This window comes from Mesitornis unicolor, unplaced genomic scaffold (genome assembly GCF_000695765.1).
Source record: "Mesitornis unicolor isolate BGI_N332 unplaced genomic scaffold, ASM69576v1 scaffold5883, whole genome shotgun sequence".
Lineage (NCBI taxonomy): Eukaryota > Metazoa > Chordata > Aves > Mesitornithiformes > Mesitornithidae > Mesitornis > Mesitornis unicolor.
The window spans coordinates 12,014-38,139 of NW_010172464.1; the positions used below are offsets into that span (position 1 = coordinate 12,014).

The window sequence follows — 26,126 nt, forward strand, 5'->3', positions numbered from 1 at the left end:
GAGAACAAATCACCAATGGGGCGTGTAACATGTTTTGCTATGGGGGGGAAAAAGTATATATTATGTATTTTATATAAAAAGCTCTTAATAAAAAGATTAAAACTCAAGAGTCTACATTAGATGAGTATATATTGTTAAGGTAACTGAGGAACAACTTGTTCTTGCTCGAGTTCATTAATGAATTGCACTACTCTGTGCTAAACTCCTACATATTAGCAGCATCATATCCCACTGTTCCCAAACTGTCCTTATAGCAGGTACACCATGCACAGCTTTCTTTAAAGAGCTGCTAGTAAGGTACCTCCTGGTAAACATAGTCAAGTGCATCACACATACAACTTGTTGCACCTGGTATTGCAACACGACTTCAAACCAGATGCAAAGCCAAATACTTCTAGCAAGTGCTAACTCTACCAACTCTTCACAGCCTGCTCAAATCCTCCCTGTGTTTTACCTCCTTCACCTGGTGCTAACCTTGGATGAATATTCCAGCTTTTCCCAAAGTTCAGTCCATTCGACATTTTCCAGCTCACAACTATGACCACAAATACATTTGTACACACAACTGGTGGTTTTTTTTTACTTTCTCATCCAACTTCACGTGAAGAAGAATTTTTACAAAAGAGGAACAAAATTACAAGCTTTACAGAAAGCAGAAGGAAATACTAGTGTCTATAAAATACTTAAAACATACATACTTAGTTCCAGCAGCAGTCCTGTACACAGACAGCATATATATTAAACGTAAGTAGGTTTAACACAGATGCGTGGCCATGGAATTGCTTGCCACTTACAGCCACCTAGAGCTTCACTGGGCCCCTTCAGATCCGAGTGGTCCTTCCCACAGCAGCTACTCCACCGCGTAACAGCCCAGCGTGGAGCTGCTGCTTCTGCTGCCATCGGCTTCCCCGCAGAAAGGCAGCTTTGGGGTCGGCGTAAGGAAACGCTGCAGCGCTGTGAGCCAGCAGAGGATGGGGCTGTGAATTCCAGTGGACAAGCGAGGGTCACCCTGAGGCTCAGTGTTCCCCAAGAGCAACCGCAGCCGCTCTGGGACAGTTGCAGTCCAAAACTTCACTATTCCTCAACCAGCCAAGGTCAAGGTCAACACATTTTCCACAGACCATCCTATCTCCATCGGTTTCTGTGCCCTAAGACTCCTATCAAGACGTGTCAGAGTTGTTGATGGCTACTCGTGCTATCTGTACGTAAGGTAACCCCAGCCATCTCTGCTGTCAGATGTAACAGCTCAGCCTAGTGGTTCAGTGGTCGGGTCTAAGTGCTGTTTTGCCAGCTAAGGTTTGTAACATTTCAATAATCCATGGTGCAAGGGAAAGCCCTGCCAATACAGTATGCTCGGTCTGAATTTATACAGTAATGCACATAAATTTATCCTTTTCTCATTCCAGCACTGTATATATTTACCGCTACACATTTAATTTTGCCTGCATTTTCAAACGTCTTTGCATTTTGGTATGCTTCAAATGTGTTTGTATTTTTACAGTTTTTTGGCTGCTGTAATATTCAGATCTATTAATCAACGTAAGTAGCACGAATGGGAGCAGTGCAATGAGCAATATAGATCTCTATAGTTCTCCTTTAGAAGAAAATACCCACTAACGCTGTGTTTAAAATCATCCCTATTTAGAAAAGTAAAACCAGCAGTCCATTGGGAAAAAAACCAACAAAATCTACAAACTAGGTGTTCCTATACATAAAGATGAGGAACCAAAGCTTTGAAGGTCTCAGTGCTTCCTTATTCCCCCAGGAATATTAGCTAGCTGCTGTCCAAGAACCTCAATGCGCCAGATCAGTGTGACTGACGCTCAGAGCCCGCGAGTCTGTCAGACAATTATTTCGTTCCTGTGTGAAGGGGAAAAAACAAACAAATTAAGCAGATGTCCAGATAGTTCAAACAAATAAACAGCATTACTAGCTTTAACAGAACAGGAGCAAATATGAGGAGCCATGGAGAACTGGCCTTGGCCATGTTGGGTAGGGGGATGCTTTGCTGTGTTCTAATAAACCTATTTTCCCCCAACTTTCAACTAGTGGTACTGAGAAGCCCTACGGATATGGACGTATACCCTTAACAGTCCTGACCCAAGCCTTACTGGGAACGCAAGAGCCCATTTGTGGGAGTTCCCCTATAGTGGGGAACCAGAAAATCCACCAGAAGTGAGAACTAGTTTTAATACTGCAGTGTACACACAAACAATAAATGACTCTAAGCCACATCAAATGATATACTATTATGTACTAAGGATCCAGTTTAGGGCATGGCATTTTGAAACCTTGGCGCTCTTGCTGCAGGATTATTCTTTACCCTGGATTTTCTTTGGCTGAAGCTCACCCTAAGCAACGTTTTGCACACATTTCACACCCCAGACACCCCTGCAGTATGTTCAGGAGGTAACAGAGTTAAGACACCTTCACGCCACTCGGCAGCAAAACAAGAGCCACACAGCTTGGGCTTTCTCGCTACTCTAGCAGTGATGAAGATCCTCACGTACAGCTTTGTTAGTACAGAAGCAATTTTATCTTCCTAAAATTAGTTGGAGTTACTGTGTTAGTAAAATGCACAACAGTGTTTAGAACACAGAACATCGCTGGCTTATTTGGCAGTAGAAGAAAGGATGATTTACTGGGTAAATGCAGTAACGGGACGTAGCAGTCGGGCACACTGTGGACAGTTAAGCAAAATAAGGTTTGGTATTAGCAGAAGCATAACATAGATCAGACAAACTTTAGAGACTGCTCCTGCACAACCTCAGAAACAACTGAAGTCGCATTTAAAGGACTCTGAATATGTACAGCAATTAAGATGATTGGGCTCTCTGCAATAAAGGGGCTGAAGTGAAAAATACTTAGCAATTGGGCTTTAAAAGTTCTTGGATTTTTAATTACCATTCACAAGAATGTAAGACTCCAGAAGTTATCTGTATATTACAGTTAACTGTAGTAGTTAGAAGGTCCAAAGCCAGGGACTGCTTGACACCATAAAAGCCAATGCTCTTTACTGGTGGGACTTAAGCACTTGCTTAAAATTCAGTGTAACACACAGAAGTGTTATGGAATGATCCCTTAAGCGTATGCTTTAAATATCTTACTGAAGTAGGATCTTACCAGTCACTGGGAGCTTGTTTCTTTATTATTTCTCACACTTTTTTTATCCCAAACCCTACTACTGCTATCTATTTTTGTAAGAATATTGTAGGGCTTCTTACTTGAAAATGATCTTCAGTAGCCTTGCCACCCATGTTAAGAACATTCAGAGAACTGGCACGCTTCATGCTGCAACCAGGACAGTGAACATGCAAGGATAAACCCATCAGAACAGCTGAAAACTAACGGCTCTAAAAACACAATTACAACAACGAGCAATGCACAGTTACGGGAGTTTGAACGATGCCCCAAAACTGACCTGGGGGACACCCTTTAAGTCAACTACACAACTTAGCATATGTTTATATTGGTTTGAAAATCATATATGAAACCCCCAAAATCACAAGCTCCTCAGAGCTTAGACATTTCAGGCAACTGATTTAATTTCAAGTCAAAATATTAGCTCTTAAATCATAGCACATTAACACACTGACTTAGCACTGGTTTTTAATCAGCTAGCTCTCAGTTTCAATTTTATGCAGCTTCTTACAAAGGCATCAAAACATTCAGTTTAGGAAAAAAATGTGAAATTAGTAAGTTTGTCACACAGGCAGCACTTAACTGGGAAAAGCTACAAGCAGCACTGGTTTAGCACCCTCTGCCTCATGTAGGCAACTCTCCACAATCTACTTCAAAAAGCATTTTAAAATCATTCATTTTGAACATTTCAGAGTAAAAGGAAACAAGATGGTTGCTGCTATGACCTTTGGTTATGCTTTTGGCTTTACAACGCTCTGAGCAGTGGTACCACCACCCCTAAACACTGCACTGAAAGCTACAGGCGAGGGGAAAAATGAGTCACCTACACAGGAGCTACTGGCAGTCACAATAGCACTGCACGGGCAGTAACAGCCACTGGTGGTTGAGATGGGGATTAACAATTTACCTGCATTTCTCAAACACACAGGAAATTCAACAACAATACGCTGAAGAGTGTGTAACGCCATTAAAGCTGAGCATGAACCTTCCTGGCAGCACGGTGACTGGACAGGAAGGTTCGATGGCCTTCATCCCGCAGCGGCCGCACATGCCCTGGGATGTACTGGCTGTGCTGGGATTGCTCACTGGCTCTTTAACTATTTCAAAAGTACTACACAAGGACTTTGGATGTATCTATTTGCTGAACTGTTCATCAGCCAGTGAGGCCCTAACCCTGCAGTGCTACCTACAGCTTTAAGGAGACGACTCAGTGCCATGGAAAGGTTTATCCATACAGCTCACATCGTATTAACGGGTTTTCCTTCCTACTGAAACAAGACTACTAACAGTCGAAGTCAAGCACGTGTTTTAAATGCTTTCATAAAGCAGAGGCTTGGCAGAATAAAGAACCAAAACACGAACACACGCAGGAAGAGCTGCCACGGAACACAGGTTTACTGGGTCTCCTAGCACTAAATCTGAATGTTTCAGAAGCCAGAATGCACACAATGTAGAGTATCTGATGTGAGTGTTAGCAACAACAAAGCAAGGACTCATGCACAGTGTACACCTCATTTATTCAAGGAAACAAGTACAACAGGGGTTATATATGGAAGTCAAAGTAAGTTAATCTGTAAAGCAAACAAAACAGCACATCAAACTCTCAAAAAGAGCATAAAGATCTATGGAAAACCTTCCAGGGAAATAGAAGATCCACGTGTATTTTAGGTTCTTGCTGAAATACTAACTAAAATACTAATGTGCGAGATACTGGTTTCTTTGTGTGTGTTTCTTCTTTCTTTTAAATTAGAAATCTTAACTGTTCTGCTGTACGCTCAAACTATTGGAAGTGAAAGATCAAACCTAACACTAGATAATAAACTGCAGAACTGAACTGTGACATATGACAAAGAACCAACAGCACGCTCCAGGTACCGCATGTTTCACAGAGCAGTTCTTAAGAGAGTTCTCTGTCAGAAGGGGTTTTGTATTGTTTTAAAGAAACCTTTTCCCTGATGAGTTTTCCACTTCATTCTCTGCAACTTTCTGTATCAAGCAACAAGATGAAAACGGAAGTCTTCATTTCATGCTGTGATATTGCTGTATTTTGACTTGAGTTTCCTACCAGCACTGCCAGTTACTATTTCCAGAAGCACAGGGTAAGCAGGAGGTGTAAATGGGTTCAAAATGAAGACCTCAGAGAGCCCCAGCAGCGAATGCAGAGGGGCCCTGGTAAGGAGGGGGGCACAGGAACCTCCACCCCGAGGGGCTGACCTCAGAGCAAAGATTATTTCTACACACGCTCTGTCACTATTGTAATATCCAGCTAGCAAACACCCTAAACCAAAGGTTTCCATCATAAAAACTGAATATCCCTTTTATTAAGCTCAGAAGCAGGAAAAATCCCAACCTCCTTTTACTAAAGTCTCTTCAGAAAATGAAATGGAAATGACTTCCTGGAATATCAGTATGTACAGCTACGCCTTGTGATCTACAAAGCTGGTGTTTAATACCAGGACTCTTAGCTGGTTTTAGTAACAAATGCAAATATAAATTAGGATTAAAAAATGTCTCTATCTTACAAGAACAGAAATTGGAATATTTATCGTCTTACACATTCAAACGTGCAAACCTACATAAAAGTCTGTCAAAGCAATAAATTTATTGCCAGTTTTAAGAATAAATTATTCTTTGAGAACAGCGGTATTTAAAAAACAAGAGTATTTTGTCAAAAAGGAAAAGCAAGAAAGATATTGCTTTGTTTTCACACGTCTTTCACATCCATGCCTTTATCTGCGGAAATCATCTCACGATACAGAGCCCACAACATCATTAATGTTCGTGTGGGTAGATTACCTCGACGTTGGCCAAACAACACTACTGCAGCGCGGACATAAAAAGGCAGAGGTGTTCTTACAGGACACTGCAAAGCCAAATGTCTTCAGTTCTATGTAAGCATCATTTCCCACACCTGTAACCATGGGGTTACTTTACCCACAGAACAAGTTAGCTCTGTTTGCTACAGAGAACAAGGAATAAAACTGAAAATCTTTCCATGTCTCACAAAAGTAAAGAGGCGATGCTAAATTTGCTATGAATATATGTATCTATTCATACAAGAATATGCCTGAGCTCTGATGTAGGATCTCTAGACAGAGCTGACTGCAAACAGAAAGCCAGTGTATTAAAATGCTAATACTGAAGACAAAGAAGGAAATCCCTTTTATTCTATTTTGGCTTGCATTTGCTTGTTTTCCCCAACGCATTTTACATCTACAGATTTCCTTCTTCTAATCACATGTTTTTCACAGTTTATGCCCAATCTGTCATCTCAGAGGAAGCTCTTACTGATGTGTCAATAAACACTATGGGACTTTTGACCCTGAATTTGATTCAGTGCCTTGAATGTCAATTCTGTCAGCTGAGAGTGAAATTTTCATTAACAACTCTAAAAATCAGATCAGATCTGTTTTGAAACAGAGATGCGAGGAAGGGAGCTCTGTGTGCACTGCAGCTGTACACAGTGTTTTACAGCTGCTTAAAAACAATGAGGCAAAACTCAATTGGAGCTCTTAAAAAAACCCATTTAGACCCTGCCTCCAGATCTCTGTCCTGGGTATTACCATCACCATTATCTACTGTATTACCAGCTGCTCCATCACAAGTTCCTCCAGTTTAACTGTTTTAAAGCAGAAGATCAAATTTGTATTGCAATGCAGTTTCCTGTCAACTGAATTAGTTCCAGTTTTCCACAGGAAGGGGAAAAAACCCTGGAAAACCGATTGCAATTTTGTTGGGGGTGAGAGGGAACACCCACAAGTGCTATACTAAAAAACAGTTGTAGCTTTTGACATTTCAACTTCTCTGCAGCAGCCAATAAACCATGAATATTAGGAATATTACATATAGCCAAATCCATAATCATATGGTAAACAGGAAAGAAAGTCAAGAGTCATTAAAATTGGAATTTTCACCACTGACTTCACTGAGGCCAAGATGTTAGTGAGATGCACAGCTAGGTTCAAGTCTTTCAACACCTTCCTCTGCTCTCTGGATTTTCCAAAAATACAAACGCAGAAGGGCTCAGGTCAGTAATTCCCTTTATACACACAGCAATATAGAAAGGTGTCTCAAGAGTGTATCAAGACATTCAGCTAAATCAAGTATGTTAAGTTGTGCGTTTACTGTATTCAAGCTTTTATTGTAAAATCCAGAAACATCTACTCAGTGCTGTGTGAGAAGGAGAATTCTGCAGGTAACTAACACGTACTAACGAACCTATGAGGCTTTTCTAGTCTTCAAGTGGCTAAAGCAGCAAAAAGGGAAAACAGCGTTAAGACTGAGTTAACTCTTAAAAGCAAATACAGATCCTTAGATGTTACAGAACTTTGGTTATAAGTTTAAGAAACTATTTCCTATTTTATTTTTCTCTAAGATAGAAATCTACGTGCTAGGCAGGGAGCTAAGCAGAGGAGAAAGCTCTGCCCTAGGCAGTGCACAGAGGGAGGGCACGGAGCGAGCCGGGAGCAGACAATAATTACCCTGGGTTCTTTGGGTCACTGTCTCGTGAGCTTCCTCCCTTCAGCTTCCTAACCAGCTTCTCGCTGCTGCGTCTAATGGAAGCCCGGAGCTTGCTAAAGGAACCACTGCGCTTTAAAGATCCAGTGCCATCCTGCAAGAAATTGAACAGACGTCAAAGTGCACCAGCTTGGCGCCCTCCCCCAAACCTGCCTCAAAACCATTTCATTGGAGAGTTTGTTTTTTAATTAATTGCTATTAATATAGACTTGGTACCATTACCTAAACACAGAATATTGTACAGCTATCACTTCAGCAAAGCCAAAGAGTTCCTTCTGAACTGTAACAAAGGTTTCTAAAACGTGAAGACATGCTCACGCCGTATTCATAATGCTCAATAAAACCCCACCACAGCAGTCCAACAATTCACCATCACCATGTCACCAGTTCACACAAGTGCACCGTGGTTAACAGCGTACGAGCCCCAAGCAAAAGCATTCCAGAGTCTAAGAAAAACACTGCTTTATTTTTTCTAAACAGCTACATTACTTGCAAACATATCTAATTAATCCTAAAACCCTGAAGCAAAAATATTTCTGATCAGAACCATGTCTGGTTAAATTCCTATGCTTCATTTTAACTTTCCCAACAGAAAACGTAAAACATGATGAATTTTTATACATTGCATTCGTGTTTTACACTGCCGTGCTGATCCAACGAGACTTCCAACTCACCACTACTCTATTTTTAAATGCTTTACTCTTAAAAAAACCTCAAACCCAATAATTTAGTAAGATTAGAAGTGACCGCTCCCTACTTCACAGAAACCCTACGTGAATATGAAGGAGGAACTCTAAAAAGAAGCGAGTGAGGTGCTACTGAGCAGACAGAGACAGACACCTGAGTTGGAGTGAGTTTATTAGAAGTTAGAAAGACAAATACACAAATCACCGAACACCAAGATTAGTAGAGAAAAGCATAATTGCCAAAATCTCACACAAAGACTAAACAGCAATGCTACTTTAGAATAATCATAAGTGAAGACATCCAGAGTTCCATATTGACGTTAGCCACTGAATAGGTCTCTAAATACATCTTAAAGCACTTGGAGAACATGCCTTACTGGTACGGGTTTGGTTTTGGTTTTCTCCTGTAAAGATCACCGTCATGCCATTTCAGGAATACCTCGTGTGATACTTGTAACTACCTTTTTTCCAGAGTGAACAGCTACTTATAAAGTTCATTGTTACTTGTTTTGTTTTCTTTTACTAATGTATTACACAGCAAATGGTTGTAATAACATTTTGTATGACTAGATACATATCTGGCAAAGCTACGCGTGTACAGAAATAGAAAAACCCAAAAGAAGACACCAGCACTGGAGGAATGGCCAGTTTACAGGGAGGTGTAGCTCTGACAAGGGTTTGCTAAAACACAGCAGTCAGTACTGGAGAGAGAAGTTAAAGCTTGGAGATGGTGCACGCCCGTCATGCAGGAGACAGTATAAGACCCACAAAAGGCATCTAGGCCTGTCAGAAACGGAGAGAGAAAAACCCAATGAAACTGTTGGGAAAAATTCAACAGTTTGCAAGTTCACACAGTTACGTGTACAGTATTTCTAGGTCACATCCCAAACTGCTTTTTCAGAGTGTTTGCAGGCCCTTGCCAGCACCAGAACCCATCTCCACGTGCAGGTTTGCCTACATCACTAACGAGTGACTTACAAAGAAGCATCAATGATGCTGGGCCTTCGTTACGCCTCAATTGGTACAAAATGCAGAATACCATTAAGAAGGAATAGCTTTAGTATTACATTTTGTGATCAAAGGACTTCATTTTTTTTTTCAGCTGACATTAACACAAAAATGAAGGGGAAAATAAAAAACCCAACTGAAAAAAAGGAACAGAGGAAGGTGCATTCATTTCAGCTTTAACTTCTGTCAGGGATTTTCCTTGAAACAAAATGGCAAGAAGAGAGAGCTCTTCCCCCAACCTCCAGACAAAATTCTGTTCCTTTCTTTGAGGAATTTGAGTCCAAGTGACCTCAGGAGCATTTCTGAGAACATGTATGTGTGTATATACACATACACACATATATATAATCCAAGTGGTAACCTCTGTACTTTCCCTAATGCAGTGAGGCAGCTGAAAGAATCCACCTTTAGATACGAGCTGTGGTTCAATTTCCACGCTCTCCCTTCTCTCTGTAAGTACAGAGACCATTACTGACCATCTTGAGATGACGGGTTTGAGAGCCTTTAACTGCAGCAACTGGAATGAACAGTAATTAAAATTATTCTGTGAAAGGGCAAACTGCCGTGCCACTGAGTGATTAGAAGATCACAATCTGAGTACTTATGCTTCAAACTAAATTGCTTATACTGTTCACACTTTTAAAATAGAGTTCAAATGAAGTCTACATTCCAATTAGAAGTATCAGATCAGTGAAAAGGCTGATTATTCCTATGGTCTTAAGGCAGTGATAATGGTACTGACAGTTTCCAAAGAACAAAGGCAAGACAGACTGGGTAGGTGCACAGTATCAGTTTTATTATAACTAGCACGTTAGGAATAAGCAGACAAGCTTTTGGGTACTTCAAATCTGAAGTAAAAACACTGAACTTCCAAGTTAAATACTGACTGCGTGATTAACAAAACACCTTTAGAACATGAGTTTAGGATTAAAAACAATTCCTAAATCCAGTGTGAACAGAAAAAACAGAGATACCCATCTCTGTGGCAAAGTTTAACTGTCGATTTTTGTGTCACTCAGATTCACCTCATTACTTTTGCTGACCCTTCCCCACCATCACCACCACCTGTACTTTGTAGCTGTCTGCTACAACACTGCCCTGTCTGCCACTGCTCATCAACAAGAGCTGCTCCTATCAGCTCGTCGTATCATTTCACACCTGAAAGTGGCCTTATGTGCCCCAAAGCTTGTCTTTCTGAAGCACGTGGGTTAGAATAATAAAAGATACTTCCTCACACTAAGAACATGACCTTACATTAAGCACTATCACAAATATTTTTAATCTGTCCTCTACGTGGCTGCAAGATCAATTTACAGAAATGCCAATTACAGATACCAACTATCATTTTTTATATACAAATACAGTAAGTGATAAAAACCCTGGGATTTCTACCTTGAACTTTTAAGGCCAATTTGTAAGCCACTTAACATGGCTGTTTTAACAGTCAGTAGCAGATTTACTTCACTAGGTATTTCAGCTCTCTTTGTAAAAGCATTAAGACATTACATCAAAGCATATAATGTTCAATATTACATACTTAAGAAGTTCTACCATACTTTATGGAACAGAATATTTTGTCTGGAGGGAACACACAAGGGTAAAAGGAAGACAGCACTGAGACAGAAACACTAGCAGGGTAGAGGGAGAGAGAGTTGCCCACTTCATGTAAAGCATGTAATACAAAATACCTTCTCTTAAGAGGGGAAAAAAAGAAATAAAGATGAGATAAAGCAGTGCCAGTTCGGCACACTAAAAATGAAAAGTTTGTTTGCCTTGTCAAAATCTAATTTTTCAGATGAACAAATTTTGTCACCAGGTTTGATTCAAATATTGACCTAGAAATACTGTCTATTGCTTTTCCAGAAGGCCCTTTCAATCCAAACCCTGCATGCTTGTTTAATTAATGTCAATAACAGAAAGAGGTTTAATCCATTTAGAACATAGTCATGCAAAGTACAGCGAAAATTAAGGGAGGAGTACAGTACACAGTTCTAGTGCTGAATGGGCAAAATGAGAATTAAAAAGAGAGTTATCCAACCTTCCTCTGGCTTTATTAATGATGCAGTGTTATTCACATTAGATGCTGATTGACTGTCTTGGCACTGAGAACACCAATGCCAAGAAAACAGTAATAAAGAGACAAAAGCAAAGACGCAAAGAACATTCTCCTTTAAGACTAAAGCGGTTTGTGTCTGATCAAGGTTTCTTTGGAATGCTAAAGTTTGTCTCATGAGGCTAAAAAAAAGGAGAAGAAAAAAGATTGCTATTATAAAGAGAAATGAAACTTCAGAATACTCAGTATAGCAAAGTAGGCTACTTCCCCTCCCATAGAGCAAAAGCAGGCAACACCAGGTTCATCATCTAACAGGACACTTGAGCAGGCTGCAGCTGGGAGTTAGCTATGGGGCAGTAAATATCCCATGGCCAGCGATGGGACAACGCGAGGGGAAGCTGGTGACAGAGGCAAAGAGCTACAGGAGCCAGAGCAGTAACTGAACGCTTGCACTGTCTTTCAAATTGAAGGAAAACAGTGGTTAGGAGAATGCATATGTAATCATATTATAAATATATATATAAATATATATGGTTTTACTTCATGGCAATCAGTGTTACACAGTGAAGCCAATACATGGGAAGCAAACAGGAACAAGCCCCGATTTCAAATTTTAATATGGGACAGTGATATTAATATTTCACATAATATACGTGAAGTTACTGTCACATTGTCCAAAGCAGCTGGAAAAGTTACGTTTTTCCTCTAGCAAGTTGGGTAAGGAGGAGGTTGGAATTATTTCAGTGTTAGACTGATCACTTTAACTTACTCTAAAAAGGCTAACACTTACTACACCTCCACAGCAAATGCTGTGATTCCAGCAGGTGCAGTATTTTTAAAGAAACATTTAAAATACGGGCAAACACGGCATCAAAAGGACCAAAGCAAAAGTAAGTTAATTGCCAGAGTATTTCTACCAGTAAAAAGAAACCACTGACAAGCAATCGTACACCAGACCATAACCAGGACACTCAATCAGCATTAAACAACTCAAGAGTTAAATACAACTGCTTGGGATTCCTGAAGAAATTTCACCGTTCAGGACAACAACAGAAAGGATGTTTCAAGGTTTTAAATATTACAGGGTTTTTTACATTATATTATGAAAAACAAAATGTTAGTCTTCATTTCTTAATTGATTCTGCAAAATTACAAAATATAACAGATCAACCAAGAAACTACTGAAAACAATAGGCTGGTGAATGGACAACCCTATCTGTTACGGTGATCATTCATCGAGGCTGCTCTCTTAACTGTGTACTGTACTTACCCCGTTCCACTCTACGCTCATACTCACTTCCTCGCCTCCGTCAGGACCACTCTCGTACTTTACCACATCAACATTGAGGCTTTCTCGGCTTCGCCGTTTCTCTATGCTCTCAGGGTCATTCAGCACTTCAGCAACTCTCTGTTTATGAACATTGTCAAGACCCTGAGAATCAGATGAAATGGCAAGAGGTTGTATTTGATTACAAGCTGTATTAATCTACAACTTACAGCAGCTGTACCTAGAAAGAAGTCAAACCATAACTCCATCCCCCAATTCTGCTTTTGGGGGCAGTTGAGTTGCCCTTTAAATCAATGCAGCAAGAAGTGGGCCAAGTTTGGCAGTTTGAGAGATGAGTGATTTGCTGTTCTCTTCCCCCTTCCCTATCACTTCTCAAAGCCTCACGGTGTCCACATCACTTACCCAAAGCCATTTCCCTACCACCTTAATATTTAAGCAATTTATATTTATCATGAACAGTCAAGGCAATTCTCAGTTTTTCACCTAATGGTGCAGTGTTCATCCAACTTTGTAAAGAACATTGCATGTGTCTAGAAATCTCATACCTAAGACACATGTTGAGTTATTCAGAAATACTGCCATGCAACACTTGGCACAGTAGTGTAATATATTATTCAGAAAGAAACCAAATAGAAAATAAGCTTAGAATAGAACAGACTAGATATATGGTCAATAAAATATGTTTACTTTGTGTTAAAGAATGCCCATCAACTACCAAATAATCCTTTAAATCTCTTCAAAGTGCTAAAATACCTTCTGTGAAAACCCTGCACTAAAAATAAAGGCAAAATCTTTAACACAGAAACTAGAAAGTAGCAAAGTTCAAATCAAACTTAGTTTCAGTTTTGTTTTCTTTATAATAAGCCTACTCCACATCATAAATGGTCTTTGTCGACAGGAAGAGATCCCAAATTAATGCCTCAGAAAACATTCATTTTTCACTGTGCAGCATTAGCTGCAGATGCAGCAGGGGATCTGTGTGGCAAATCCATAAAGTCTACCACAATATAGAAAGGGAAACTCATGCCAACATTCTACTTAAAAATGCTTGAATAAGAATGAAAACTGTTCTAGTGGCACAGAGAAATGAGGTTCTTGGTTCCCACGTAGCTGCTTTCCAATAACTGAAGAGCAGAACTGCCCTCCGTACCTCAACAATCTGTGCACACAAGGATGCATTAAACCAACATTTAATGATCGTTATTTTCACTTCCATGTCTGTATGGTGCAGAAAAGCGGCCACAGCTCTCAGAACACAGAGCAGCATAAGCTCAGAATGGCTTTTGCACCCATTAGCAGCACAGAACTGGCCACAGCTCTCAGACCACAGAGCAGCATAGGCTCAAAATGGCTTTTGCACCCATTAGCAGCACAGAACATGAAAAGCACACGCCAGGCACTGAGCAGCTAAGAGTTTATATATTCTGCACATATGAGTGGAAAGCACACGCCAGGCACTGAACAGCTAAGAGTTTATATATTCTGCACATATGATAGATCCTGAAGTGGAAAATCTGCATGACCACAATGCAGAAATACCATCAAGGCAAATTTTCATACTTGCCTGTTTACGAGATCTCATTGCTGCCTCTTCTAATGTTTCAGCAGCTTCAAATTTGCCCTGTCGTCTGTAAAGTGCCCCAAGGTTCTTTAAGGTAGTTGTTACTGTTGGACTATTTAAAGAAAAGGGAAAAAAAGATTTTATATATATATACACACACACACACACACTAAGCTCTTCTCAATTCACAAACGAGTAAAAACTTAGTATAGTATTTATCATATTTTTGCAGTTATTAAACACGATTCTCTTGAAATACACTACACAGTACTTCATGTACATGGAAAGCTTGTTAACCTCTTTCAACGTGCATCAATGGCTCACACTGTGATCAGTCAGCAGCCTTGAAACTGGAAGTTTGTCCAAGCCTCTAAATCCACCCAAGAGAAAACTGGAGTGCTATACCCTCGTGTCTCTCAGATGCATCTCAAGGTGAAAATTTAGCTCAATCTGAGTGTTTCCAAGTGAGTAACTGTGAAGCTTCCAGAAAACCTGCCTACCCATGCACGCAGTGACCATTGCTGTAGCTTCTGATAGTCACAAAACAAATCACCAGTTCCTTTCATCAGCTTTTACTTAGTACCTACTTGCACTTTCTGTGCATTCAAACCATGCTTGAACAATAAAGGGAAAAAAACCAAATCACACATTCCATTAACAAGTCTCACACTCAACAAGACATTTTTGTTTCAATGACACAAAGAGAATCAGCTCAGTCACAGTAATGTTGCTTGAAGTTTTGCGCCAGTAGCAGCAGAGAAAAGATTTCCTCGTGCATTCGAATGAGCTAGTACATGAAAAACAAACCAACAAGATGTATTGCACCCAGAGGTCAGAATGGAGAAAAAGAGCTGATTTCAATAAAACGAAGGTTCTGGTGTTTGTTAAACACGAGAATTCAGACACTGAAGAAACTAAAAACCCTCACTGAACTTCAGTACTAGGGGCAGGTTTTTTCTTACACTGTACCACCTGCATGCTAAAGAAAGTTAAGGAATAAAATTAAAGCAAACAGAAAAAAAAGTTTCACAAAGTATAAACCAAGGTGAAGTCCTTGTTTCTCTTCTTCCATTTTAAGGTACATATTTTATTCACACAAGACTATATTCTCCAAGCTTTAGAAACCCAAATAATGCTGAGTTGTGGCAGTTTAACTTTGTTTTCTGATATCAGCAAGAAAACCCAAGGCTCAGTTGTTTGCATGGTCTCCTTTTTGCTTCTGGCTCTCTCTTGCAGGGCAGGGAGAGCACGTGTGTCAAGCAATGGGATGAAGAGAGAAAGGTGACCTGTGCTGCCACAGGAAGGGCTGCCAGCAACGTAAGTGCTGAATGTTTGTGTCACTGCCTGGATCCAACCAGTCTGGACTAAAAGCAGCCCCAGGACTTGAAAACTGCTACTGTGCTCCTGAAACCCAGTCTTGGGGCCTGAATTTTTAATACTATCGTTTTTATAGTTGTAAGCAAGCAGCTGGTTTGGCTTTATTTTTAAACATGCTTTAATGTGACCTTTCTGGATGCTGGCTATTGTCACGTTGTTTTTCCTGTAAAGAAATGACCCACCTGTCAACTTTGCAAGCTTTGTACCAGCCGCCGTATTCTCCAAAGGATGTGCCATCTTTTTGCTTTCCCTAGAACAAAAGTAACGTTGAAGAAAAAGAACTGACTTGTAACTTAAACAGTAAAAGCTCCAAAAAAGATTTGTGAAAACAGCCTTACTTTGCATTCTTCCCTCTCTTCTGCATGCATCCAAATTGGCTTATTTTCATCTGAGGAAACAGAAGAAAATATTTTATACAACTACAAAACTATGAAGTTGGTTTTTCTTCCATTTTAAACGACAAAGCTTATTTTTATGCTTCTGAAATGAAGTTATAAACCAGAGAATTATACAGTTTCCACCACTAAAAAGCTTCCTGTCCACACAGCAAGCAGCAGATAAATAAAACATGCACCTTTTCTTTTATAGTCTTACAATTCTGTTTTCTTATCTGAACTCAGACACAGTTGCTTCTGAGCAGCTTTGAAGTCAGTGCATGCTGCCATCGATTTGTAATGTGCCTGGTTCTGTGCTAGAAAACACGCATTTCCTTCTTTTATCATAACAACTGCTTTGACATCTACTAAGTGGTGCATATGCTACTGTCATGGGATGCAATGAAAAGTCTTCAGTGGGATTTATAGTTAATAAAGTGCATTCAACTTCAGTGTACAGTGGAATTCACAATTTAAGGGTATTTTCCCCAGTCTTTAAATGTATTACTGGAGGATTGCCATTAAAAATGTATTTATTCTATCATTAAAAATCCTGCACTGACTTTGTCCTGTGACTAGAAAGTGACACACCTTTCTCCACCTCTGTAGAAATACCAAAACGGGTTTTGGTTGGCCATAAAATAAATTACGCCAGAAATACAATCCATAAAACAAAAAACTACCGATTTTACCCCATATAAGAAAAACGCTCCCTTTGATTTAGATATTACTGCTGTATCTAAATGCTTTCTTATGATGAACGTACTTCAACGCACCTACCTACGCTTCTTAAGTCTACCTCAAGCAGACAGCAATTTTAATCAGGATACAATTAACTTCCAGCAGGTTTTATTTCATAAGCACAAAAATCAGACACACATTCAAATCTAGGGACTAAGCCTCTTACCATCTACAGAGCCAAATTCCCGTTCGTGAGCACGAGTAAGAATCTCTTTGTACAGAGTTTCTGCTTGCTTAAATTTGCCCTGTTTTAGATAGCAGGATGCCTGAAAACAAAATACCCCCCCCAAAAAAGATGTATCAGCACACTGTTTTATTTAGCTTGATAAATACGATACATGCCGAATAAAGGTGCATTCCAATCCATCAGAAAATTTTCCTTTTTCTTAGATTTACTGTCTGAAATGCTTACCAGGTTGTTCTTCGTCTTTGCAACGTTTGGATCATCCGGTCCCAGCTTAGTTTGGTAAATCTCCAGTGCCCTCTGATAGTAGTACTCAACCTCCTCATATTTACCCTGGTTCTGGCACAGTAAAGCCAGGTTATTCAGTTGTTTGGCAACATCAGGGTGATCTTTCCCCAGAACCTGGAAATGAAACACCTTTTATTAACACATTCTCCAATCATCCTATCAGGGTGTAGCAATGCATCATTTAGGAACAGCCCTTTAGTTTTCAGTCCTCATGAATTCAACGCGAGGATGACCAAAGCAAAATTTGTATTTGAAAGATAAGAAAATGACTGAATTCTGTGACAAACTGAGAATGCTGCAGAACAATTCATCACAGGACAAATGTAAGCAGCACAATTACATTATATGCAGCGAATTATACAAAGAAGCCTGAAGACGCAGGAATTCACTCTCATGGACTAAAGTAACTACCCACATAGTCAAAGAACAATCAGCTTAGAAATTTTAACGGTTTCATTTTTAATTCCAATGCTCCTGTCAAACCAAAGATTATGTAACTATCGAAGGGGAAATAAAAAGGTAAAGAAGGTTAATTACAAAATACAGAATTTCAGATGTACCCAGGGAGCTCCAAAGCTCTGTAGAACTACTGGAATTTACAACTGTTTTGAATTTCTAGCTACTAGAGCATTGCTAACTGTTGTTTATCTGGCAGATCTACCCAACCAAAACATAAGAAAAACAAGGAAGAAGTGTTTAACTTTGCACTCTCCCTCAAAAACACCTACTCAGAGGTGCTGTATTCTTTCTCTCATACCTTTTCTCTGATTTCCAGAGCTCGCTTACACAAAGGTTCAGCTTCTTTGTACTTTCCTCGTTTACCATAAAGTACTGCAAGGTTGTTTAGAGTTGCTGCCACCTGTAAACAGCAGAGAAGTATTAATTACACTGGAATTTGCTGATACAAATATCTGACAACCGAACACATCTGCAACGCGCTGATGTTGTCAAATTTTCCATGCGCAGGGCAGACCTCTTGAAATTTGCAAATGAAGAAATGATTCTTATTGAACGCACACACACAAACAAGAAAAGGAAAAAAAGGAAATCATGGAATGGTTTTGCTCCATTTGTGGAAATGTCATTTAGCGCATACATTTTCTTCACGTTTTTCTCTTACAAAGTTACCTCTCGGATCCATTACTCACACCTGCCCTGCTTCACACAGCCTACATGAAGCGAGATACCACATTAAATTTAAACACCAAGTACAAAAGCCTGATTTATGTTTCATTTAAAAGCAGCAGTAAAATAAATCAGAAGTACACCTTCAATCTGAGTTTAATAAAGTGATTTGAGTAAGCAAATTATTTCTTTACAAATTAATTTCCCATAGAAAACCCATGCAATCCAAAATCAAGTGTGTGCAAGTCATTTGTGGTGAAACAGCACTGAATATATTTAAGAGAAAACGTAGAATTTTACATTTTGGCCTCCTACCTGTACTGGTTAGAGATAAGCCAGGTCTTAATAACTTTCCTGTTGAGTTTAATATTAGAATGAGTTGAAAAAAATTCAGTGAAAAAAAAAACCAACTAAAAAAATGAACTAAAAATATGAGATTGCATGTATACAAACCGCTGGATGATCTTTGCCCAAGGTCTTTTCACGGATAGCCAAGGCATCATTCAGGAGATTTGCTGCATCTTTGTATTTGTTCTGGTCTCTAAATTATAAAGAGTCATAATTAATACTGAGGATTCAGAAATTAATGTCATTAAAATGAAGCTAACCTCAGTACTGGCCTAAAGATGCTAGTACAAATGAAGAGCGATTGAGAACATATTTGGAGATCAGGAAGTGAAGACCTGAAGTTTCTAATTGTAAAGTCATTTGCTGGTTGAGGACAGGCATGTATTGCTTTTACACTGCTGTCCATTTTATACCTCTAGATTATCTCTAAGTGGGTAATCAAGACATGCCCCATCACTAGACAAAACATCCCAATAAAAAGTCACTTCACTCTCAAAACAAAGGCATAAGCAAAACCACAGCATCTCATTTGACTTTTGGTACAGGGTTCTATCAATACTGCAGGACCCTCTTGGGGGTTTTAATAAAAAACAGAATGGAAAAGAATACAACAGTCAAAAATGTCAGTGTGAACACTAACAGGTTATAGCCAATTACTAACTATTTCTTTAACTGGTATTTCTGTCAGCATACAAACCTGTACACCAAAGCAAGTATGTTCAACATAGTGGCAACATCAGGATGATCATGACCTGAAGTCTTCTCCAGATCTTCCAGAGCTTGTTTGCACAGAGGTACAGCAACCTCGTATCTGCCCTGGGAGGCGTACTGAATAACGAGGTTATGGAGGGTCCTTAACCTTGCGGGGATTTCATAGCCGCCTTGTTGGGCCGCAGCTGCTGCACTGCTGTGCTGCTGTTGAACTGAAAGAAATCCGCAAGATTTCGAGTTGTTTACAAGGTTACTGTAACTAAAACATCTAACATTACTGCTCAGTGACACAAAAACGAGACTGACTGAATTTTATTTCTTCTATTCAAAGCATTAGTATTAGAACATACTTCACAGCAGCCATGCTGTCTTCAACAGTGACAGTAAAAACGTGACCATTTCATTCTTCATACTCTGTCAGTATTGTATCAATATGATTTTGTACTTCTACTGGCTCAGAAGCCCAAATGTAACAAACCAATGGAGAAAGTAGGAAAGTATTTCAGCTCAGTACATCAACAACTCTCAAGATTATACCATAATCCTGCATTTAAAAACATTGATGTTTCTCTATGGAAAGGAACATTAACACAGACACGTCAAATACCTGCAGGAAAGCTCAAATGAGTGGTACTTTTCCCCTTTATTCTCCTTCTCTACTCACACAAATTTGGTTTCCCTTTGTTTTCCCAAGGAATACTTAATGTTGGCACACAAAGGATTAGAACACCGTGGACACCACAAATAACAGTTGTGAGACAACAGACATTGAGTCAAAGCCAGTGTCAACCTTTAGGCTGTACTTACTAACCCATAGGCTTAGTCACTTATTTTCCAGTAGCTCCTAACCCTTGGTTGTTGCAACCCCCACTCTCTCACTCCCCCCCAAAATCTACTACTCCTTTTCTCTTCCCCTGGGAGATTGAAAAAATTACCTCTTGCTCATTTTCACTGAATTCTATATGACACACAGGATAAGGGCTCCAGCCGTGAGCCTGACTTTCTTCTCTCCTCTCCATTAAGGAAAAAAACTCTCACAGCAAGCGGGAGCCTTCTCATGTCAGTGGCATCATGTCATTCCATGCCTACACCCGCAGTCGCTGCCTACAGCGCACTGAAGCATTTCAGTACTTTTCCTGGAGGTCAAGGAAATTACTGAAATGTCAGCTTTGTCTCTCGTAAAGTGAAATAAGGTAGACGGGCTATGTAGGTGTACAGGCAGCTTTGCCATTCAACTTTCCTACTACAAAATTTGAGGGAAGGAACGGAGAGTTCATCATCAGGATGAAGTTCATGGTCAACACTACCCTATTTAAACTCTTCAAGACTTCCTTCCCTTGCTGGCTATGGATAGCATTACCATGCTATCAAGCAGGCAGTGTGTCTTGTGTATGTGTATGCAATGCAGAAATGCCCTGCCCTTGTAATCTGGAGCGCACTTACTTCCTTGTCCTTGGTCGTCTTCATCATTGGGAAATAAGTCATCCAAAGGCTCTTTGGTGGAATCCGTATCTTTATCCTCCTATAGAAAAACCCCAAACCCAAATTGTTACACTTAAATCTAAGGCATAAAGGAACAGTCCCCTTAATCAGCAACGTTAAAAGAAAACCCAACACCCAAACCTTCGGAATTTACAAGAATAACGCTTCTCAGAGAAGTGAAATGAAGGTCTTGCGTTCAAGTGTATTTACTTCTCTGTCCCGAAACAATACAGGACACCTTCAGAAGAGCCAGGAATAGAAATCAGGTCTCCTAGATTTCAGTCTCAATTTAAGCACACAAGAGCACATTTGCAGTTCGTACAGAGCCATTACAGCTGCTGAAGGTACCCGGTGAAGAGCGAGTGCTACCGAATACAGATTTGCCCGCTGTCCTTTTTTTAGCCATAAACGCAGTTATAGATTAGCAAAGGGGAGGGATAAGGAGACTCATCTCCTGAAGGAGAAAAAAGTTGCACCAGCAACTTTAATTCTGTCACTGCAATTTCTGAGTATGCAACTTGTGCACAAATAGGAGATTCTGCAATTGTGATCTGTAAGGTTCAAAACGGAAAAAAAAAACCACCCCACACTTAGAAGAAAGTTCCTCTCCAATCGTCTCCACCTGGAACCATATTAATTTCTGCACAATCCATCAGTGTATATCAATTTTAAACATCCAAATCCCACAATAATGTAACAAAGAAACAGATCATCCCTCAATTCTGTTTCTTAAATGCGGACCCTACACAATATAAACAGTTTAAGTTCCCAGAAATGTTAACCTCAGTAAGGAGAAAGCCCAGCAGCAGAACACATCCCTGTTTTTCTGGCTCTCCACCCAACACTCTTCCACAGATGAGGAAAAGACAACTGCTGCCGCTGGCATTCAAGTTCAATGGCAGCCAAGTGGGCGCTCTGCAAGACCAGCTGGGACCAGGTCTCAGATGGTGTCGTGGGGTTAAACCATGACAGATGGGAAGTTCATCATTTGAAGTGTGCTGACTCCAGCCTCATACTGAGTGTATACAATTAACTCTTTTCAAAGGCTGACAACAGGGACCTGTTAGTGAAACTACAAAGATGCTTTGCCTACTGTGCCCCTATTTGCCGATTAAACTTCAAATACTGGTGCTATTGAGGCCAACTGCAGATTAAAGTCCAACAGCACATCAAAACCCCAACACTCCTTCCCCCTGCTCCTTTCCTCAACAGCCTGCGCTGGGAGCATTCAGCTCCAAATACCAGCTCACCAAACAGCACTGAAAAGTCCCACGTGCAACTGACCACAACGACTGTCCCTACTCACAATGTGTTGAAAAGGATTTAGCCAAGCAGTCAGTTAAGCACGACTAAAACCATACATTTTCAACCGTTATGTTGCTGAAATAATTGGTTATGAAAAACTGTTCTTTCTAAGACAGCTTAGAAGGTCTGAACGCACAAAATGAGATCTTTCTCTACAGTGCCATCTAACTAAAGGAACAAAATAAAAGGATAAGAAGGGCAAATAATTCAGAAGTCTTTTTAAGTGATAAGTTACTTCTGTAAATGAAACTGGTATCCATCTTTTCTCTGAATCTAAGAACGTGTAACACAATGGGCTAAACAGGACGGAAAACGTGCAGATGATCACAGTGTCTGGCAGAAGCTCATGAAAGGGGATTCAAAACCATCCCACCCTAGTGTAAATTCTCAGCAGAGGAAAAAAAGCCGCACAGTGATTTCACTAGACAAAAATAAAATGTTTTTCTTGCAGTCAAAATAAGCCAAGTGCCCTATGTACCGAGACACTCCAATAGTTTACATTCCCCACTTATTTTAACTGCTGAATATACAGAAGGAAATTTTTGGCTTGAAGTTCAGTTCTTCATATTTTTTTAAGCTAGTAATATACTAAATAAGTATTTATGGATTTCAGCCCTCAATATGTATTACATTATCTACAGACAGTGAAACATTTACTCTCTTAAAACAAAAATGAACTGAACTCTCAGAATCTTTTGCAAACTATGTGGCACTGGTACCAGATATGCATTTTGATGACAAGTTTATGTTAGAGACAAATGAAGAGCTTGCATCTGTCATTTCTTGGTAACCAGGCAGATTACAACACATACGTCAATGTAAGGTGCTTTTTACCACACAGCTACTTACTGATGGTGAAATATCATCATCATATTTTTTTAATTGATTCATGAATTCTAGATGTTTCTTTTCTTCCTCCAGCTGAGCCACAGACTGCTCACTTTTCTGCAGTTTCTGCTGCGTATTGGCGAGTTCATCCCGGAGCCACTGATTCTCCTGGCATAGCCGGCGAACCTGGGCACGCAATTTCTGCTTCTCCGACTCCACTGCATTTAGGTGATTTGACAAGGCCATCATTACCTAAAAAGCAGAAGGTGTCACGTGACAAACTTCCTCTAGAACACACTCCTGTATTGAACATAAAAGCCCTTTATTACTTAAAACCTATCTCAGCTGTGAAATCTGGTAAACATTCAGATTTCTCTTCTTTATAGATCTGATTCTCTCTTTTCCTCTACATTTTTTTTCCTATTTGTTCAGCTAGAATTAACCTAGAGGAACTCTTCACTGATTATTGTTTTCCGTGATGCTATCACAAGTCCAGTTGTTACAGAATTCCCTGAAGGTTACATATAAACTTAAAATATATGAAAAAAATGAACTAGGATTTAGGTTACCGAAATGGAAATCTTTGTTCCACTAACATGAAATGGAGAAGTAGTACTTTTACTTTGAAGGCTGACAAAAATAACTTAAGACTAACAGAGAGTTCTAATTTAGCAGCTTTCAGACAGAAAGGATTGATATACGCGCTTAAACACCTCAGCATAATTATCATACTTCAGAAGGACAATTATATTACTGAGATCTAAATGTGCAACCCAAAACGCAATTTATATAAGCACTTCATATACACATGTCATAGGCCTGAGTGTGCAGACACTCGGTGAGTCTGACCAGTCACGCTAAGGACAAAAACCAGAACAGAATGAAAGCAGTCTACTTGGATTGTGTTTTGTGCTCAGCAAAGTTAAATGAAAAAGGAGTCTGTCAAGTGAAAACCAAACACTACACACAGAAGGTACTCTCCTGAGCACCCACTGATACAGGCAGAACAGCTGAGAGCACTCCCAGGAAGCACATCTCGTAAGGATGGGCCACTGGCGATAACACAAATCTTTCAGATGAGTTTGACATCCCCAAGGAATTAGTATTTCATCTCCTCAATTTCATGCTTCTTTAACACGAAGTTACTTTTAAGTGGTTTTAAACTAAATATTCCATGTGAAACAGACGGTGTCCTTAGCTGAAAATTCAGGTTTCAAAACAATGCACCAAGCCTTTAGAAACTACTTTTTCCTACAAAGGTAAGAAAAACTCCACGTATCATTTCCGAATACTTCAGCACCTACCTATTTACATATTCAGATTTGTTAATAATTTAAATTACCTGTCCTTGTATCATCAGAAAGTACATTTAGGAAAGTTGTGATAATAGGGTCAACACTGTATGAGCTACAAAGGGAAACTAAAATCTTTTGTAATCTCACTCTCTAGGAAATTACTTGTCCTATTCAAACAGTGGCACTTGTAACATCAGAAAGTACATCTAGGAAAGCTGTGATAATAGGGTCAACATATCCAAATGACACTGTATGAGCTACAAAGGCAAACTAAAATCTTTTGTAATCTCACTCTCTAGAATTAACTGAGAGAAGTTGGATTACTTCTTCAGCAAGGGCAGTTTCATTTTCATGGAAATAACTCTTATGTCATCAGACCTACGTCTGCGTCAGATGTCAGAACCAGCTTTTCGGAGTCTCAACACCACCAAAGTTAGGAGAGGGGAGTTACTCATCCACTCACAGATCTTCCACAAACACCCATTAAAGGTAACTCAACTACTGCAAGTTTATTCTATCTATTTTCTAGCATTTTCTGCCAACCCAAGGGATCAAAGCTTATACAATCCACCCAGGCCTGACAGTCTGTACCATATGTCCAGGGGCTCCACATTCCCATGGCTGGTAGCTGTATTTGTTCATTCTCTCAGGCCCCAATTCACCATGACCCAGTGCACACAACTTCCACATCACCGACCAGTAATAGCACGATCCAGACAAGACTGAGCACAGTTATAGGCCAAAAGAAAGTCTCTTAATATAGAGCTAACTCACTGGCATTTTCAACTCATTTGCAAACATTCTGCTGCTTTATACTGATGACTGTGTCGCATCGCATTGTTTCGGGTTTTCTTGACCTAGTACAAAATACCCTAAAGCTGAACTGTAAATACAGTCCTGACACCCTGACTAAACATGCATCTTCTCACTCATCTTCTGCAGATAACTTCATTGCCCAAGACAGTTCACATAAATTAGCCCAGAGTCCTTTCTTTGATGCATCAGTGAAAGTTGTTCAGATTCTGTACTCAATTCTTAACCTTTGAAATGTTTTTAGATTCAATTTTGGTTTAGTAAAATGTTCAATAAACATCCGATATTCTTAAGCCTAAGGAGCATCATGAGCTACTGTAAAGAATCTTAGAATCTAGGGAATATCAGCATGAATTTAAGGTAACAGCAGAGCTCAAAGGTTGGAGCAAATTCATTTATTTGTGTGTGTAAGACCTGCCCATGCAAGAGTTAAAATGTCAGTCGTCAGTTCGTGAGCTGCTCAGACAATACTTGCCTAATGCCGTGGAAAAGTCGAAACAGAAAATAGCAACGTCTCACTGAAGTAAAGAGGAGCTCAGTTATGAGCTTCAGTGCATAAAGCTGAATGCATCATTAGTCTGTAACACAGCGACAGACAACATTTACCTCTATTAATTACAGCAGTCTTTTTCCTTCACAAACAAGAACAATGTAGATGTCCCAGCACATTATTAATATTCAGTAAGGCAAATATTCAGTCCTCGCAGTCTGAAATGCTTTATTTCCACTGCAATTTTACCTGTGCTTCACTAAGGCCAAGCTCCAGCATTTCCAGTGACTTTCGAATCATGTTTGATTTTTCTTCAACCAGATTAGTTTCATCATCTTTCTTCAAACATTTCAGTGTTTCAAGTAAGCTCTGTAAAATTGAGTTGTGTTCATTCTTCAGTGCCTCTAGTCCATTAATCACTTGCTTCGTTTTGGCAATGATTTCATCTTGAGTAAGCTTCTCCAACTTCTCTTCCTTTAAATACACCATTGTGGACATGTTTTCATACAT

General features: G+C 39.7%; 1 protein-coding gene across 3 annotated transcripts; it reads right to left on the bottom strand.

Moving 5' to 3' along the window:
- Positions 1–1,463: 1,463 nt before the first annotated feature.
- Positions 1,464–26,126, bottom strand: KLC1 (kinesin light chain 1). Of its 3 annotated transcripts, XM_010180376.1 has the most exons (15): positions 25,866–26,126; positions 23,040–23,270; positions 20,847–20,925; positions 19,390–19,615; positions 18,798–18,885; positions 17,977–18,078; positions 17,160–17,333; positions 16,914–17,013; positions 15,971–16,020; positions 15,815–15,882; positions 14,259–14,367; positions 12,677–12,838; positions 7,623–7,753; positions 3,225–3,291; positions 1,464–1,860 (listed from the first exon to the last, which is right to left on the bottom strand). In XM_010180376.1, exons 1-15 carry the CDS (start codon positions 26,124–26,126, stop codon positions 1,795–1,797), a joined length of 1,914 nt encoding a protein of 637 aa, XP_010178678.1. In that variant the 3' UTR covers positions 1,464–1,794. The 3 variants fall into 3 exon arrangements, with proteins under 3 accessions (XP_010178678.1, XP_010178679.1, XP_010178680.1); XM_010180377.1 differs by lacking the exon at positions 3,225–3,291 and having other exon boundaries at positions 1,502–1,860; XM_010180378.1 differs by lacking the exons at positions 1,464–1,860; positions 3,225–3,291 and having other exon boundaries at positions 7,619–7,753; positions 12,677–12,814.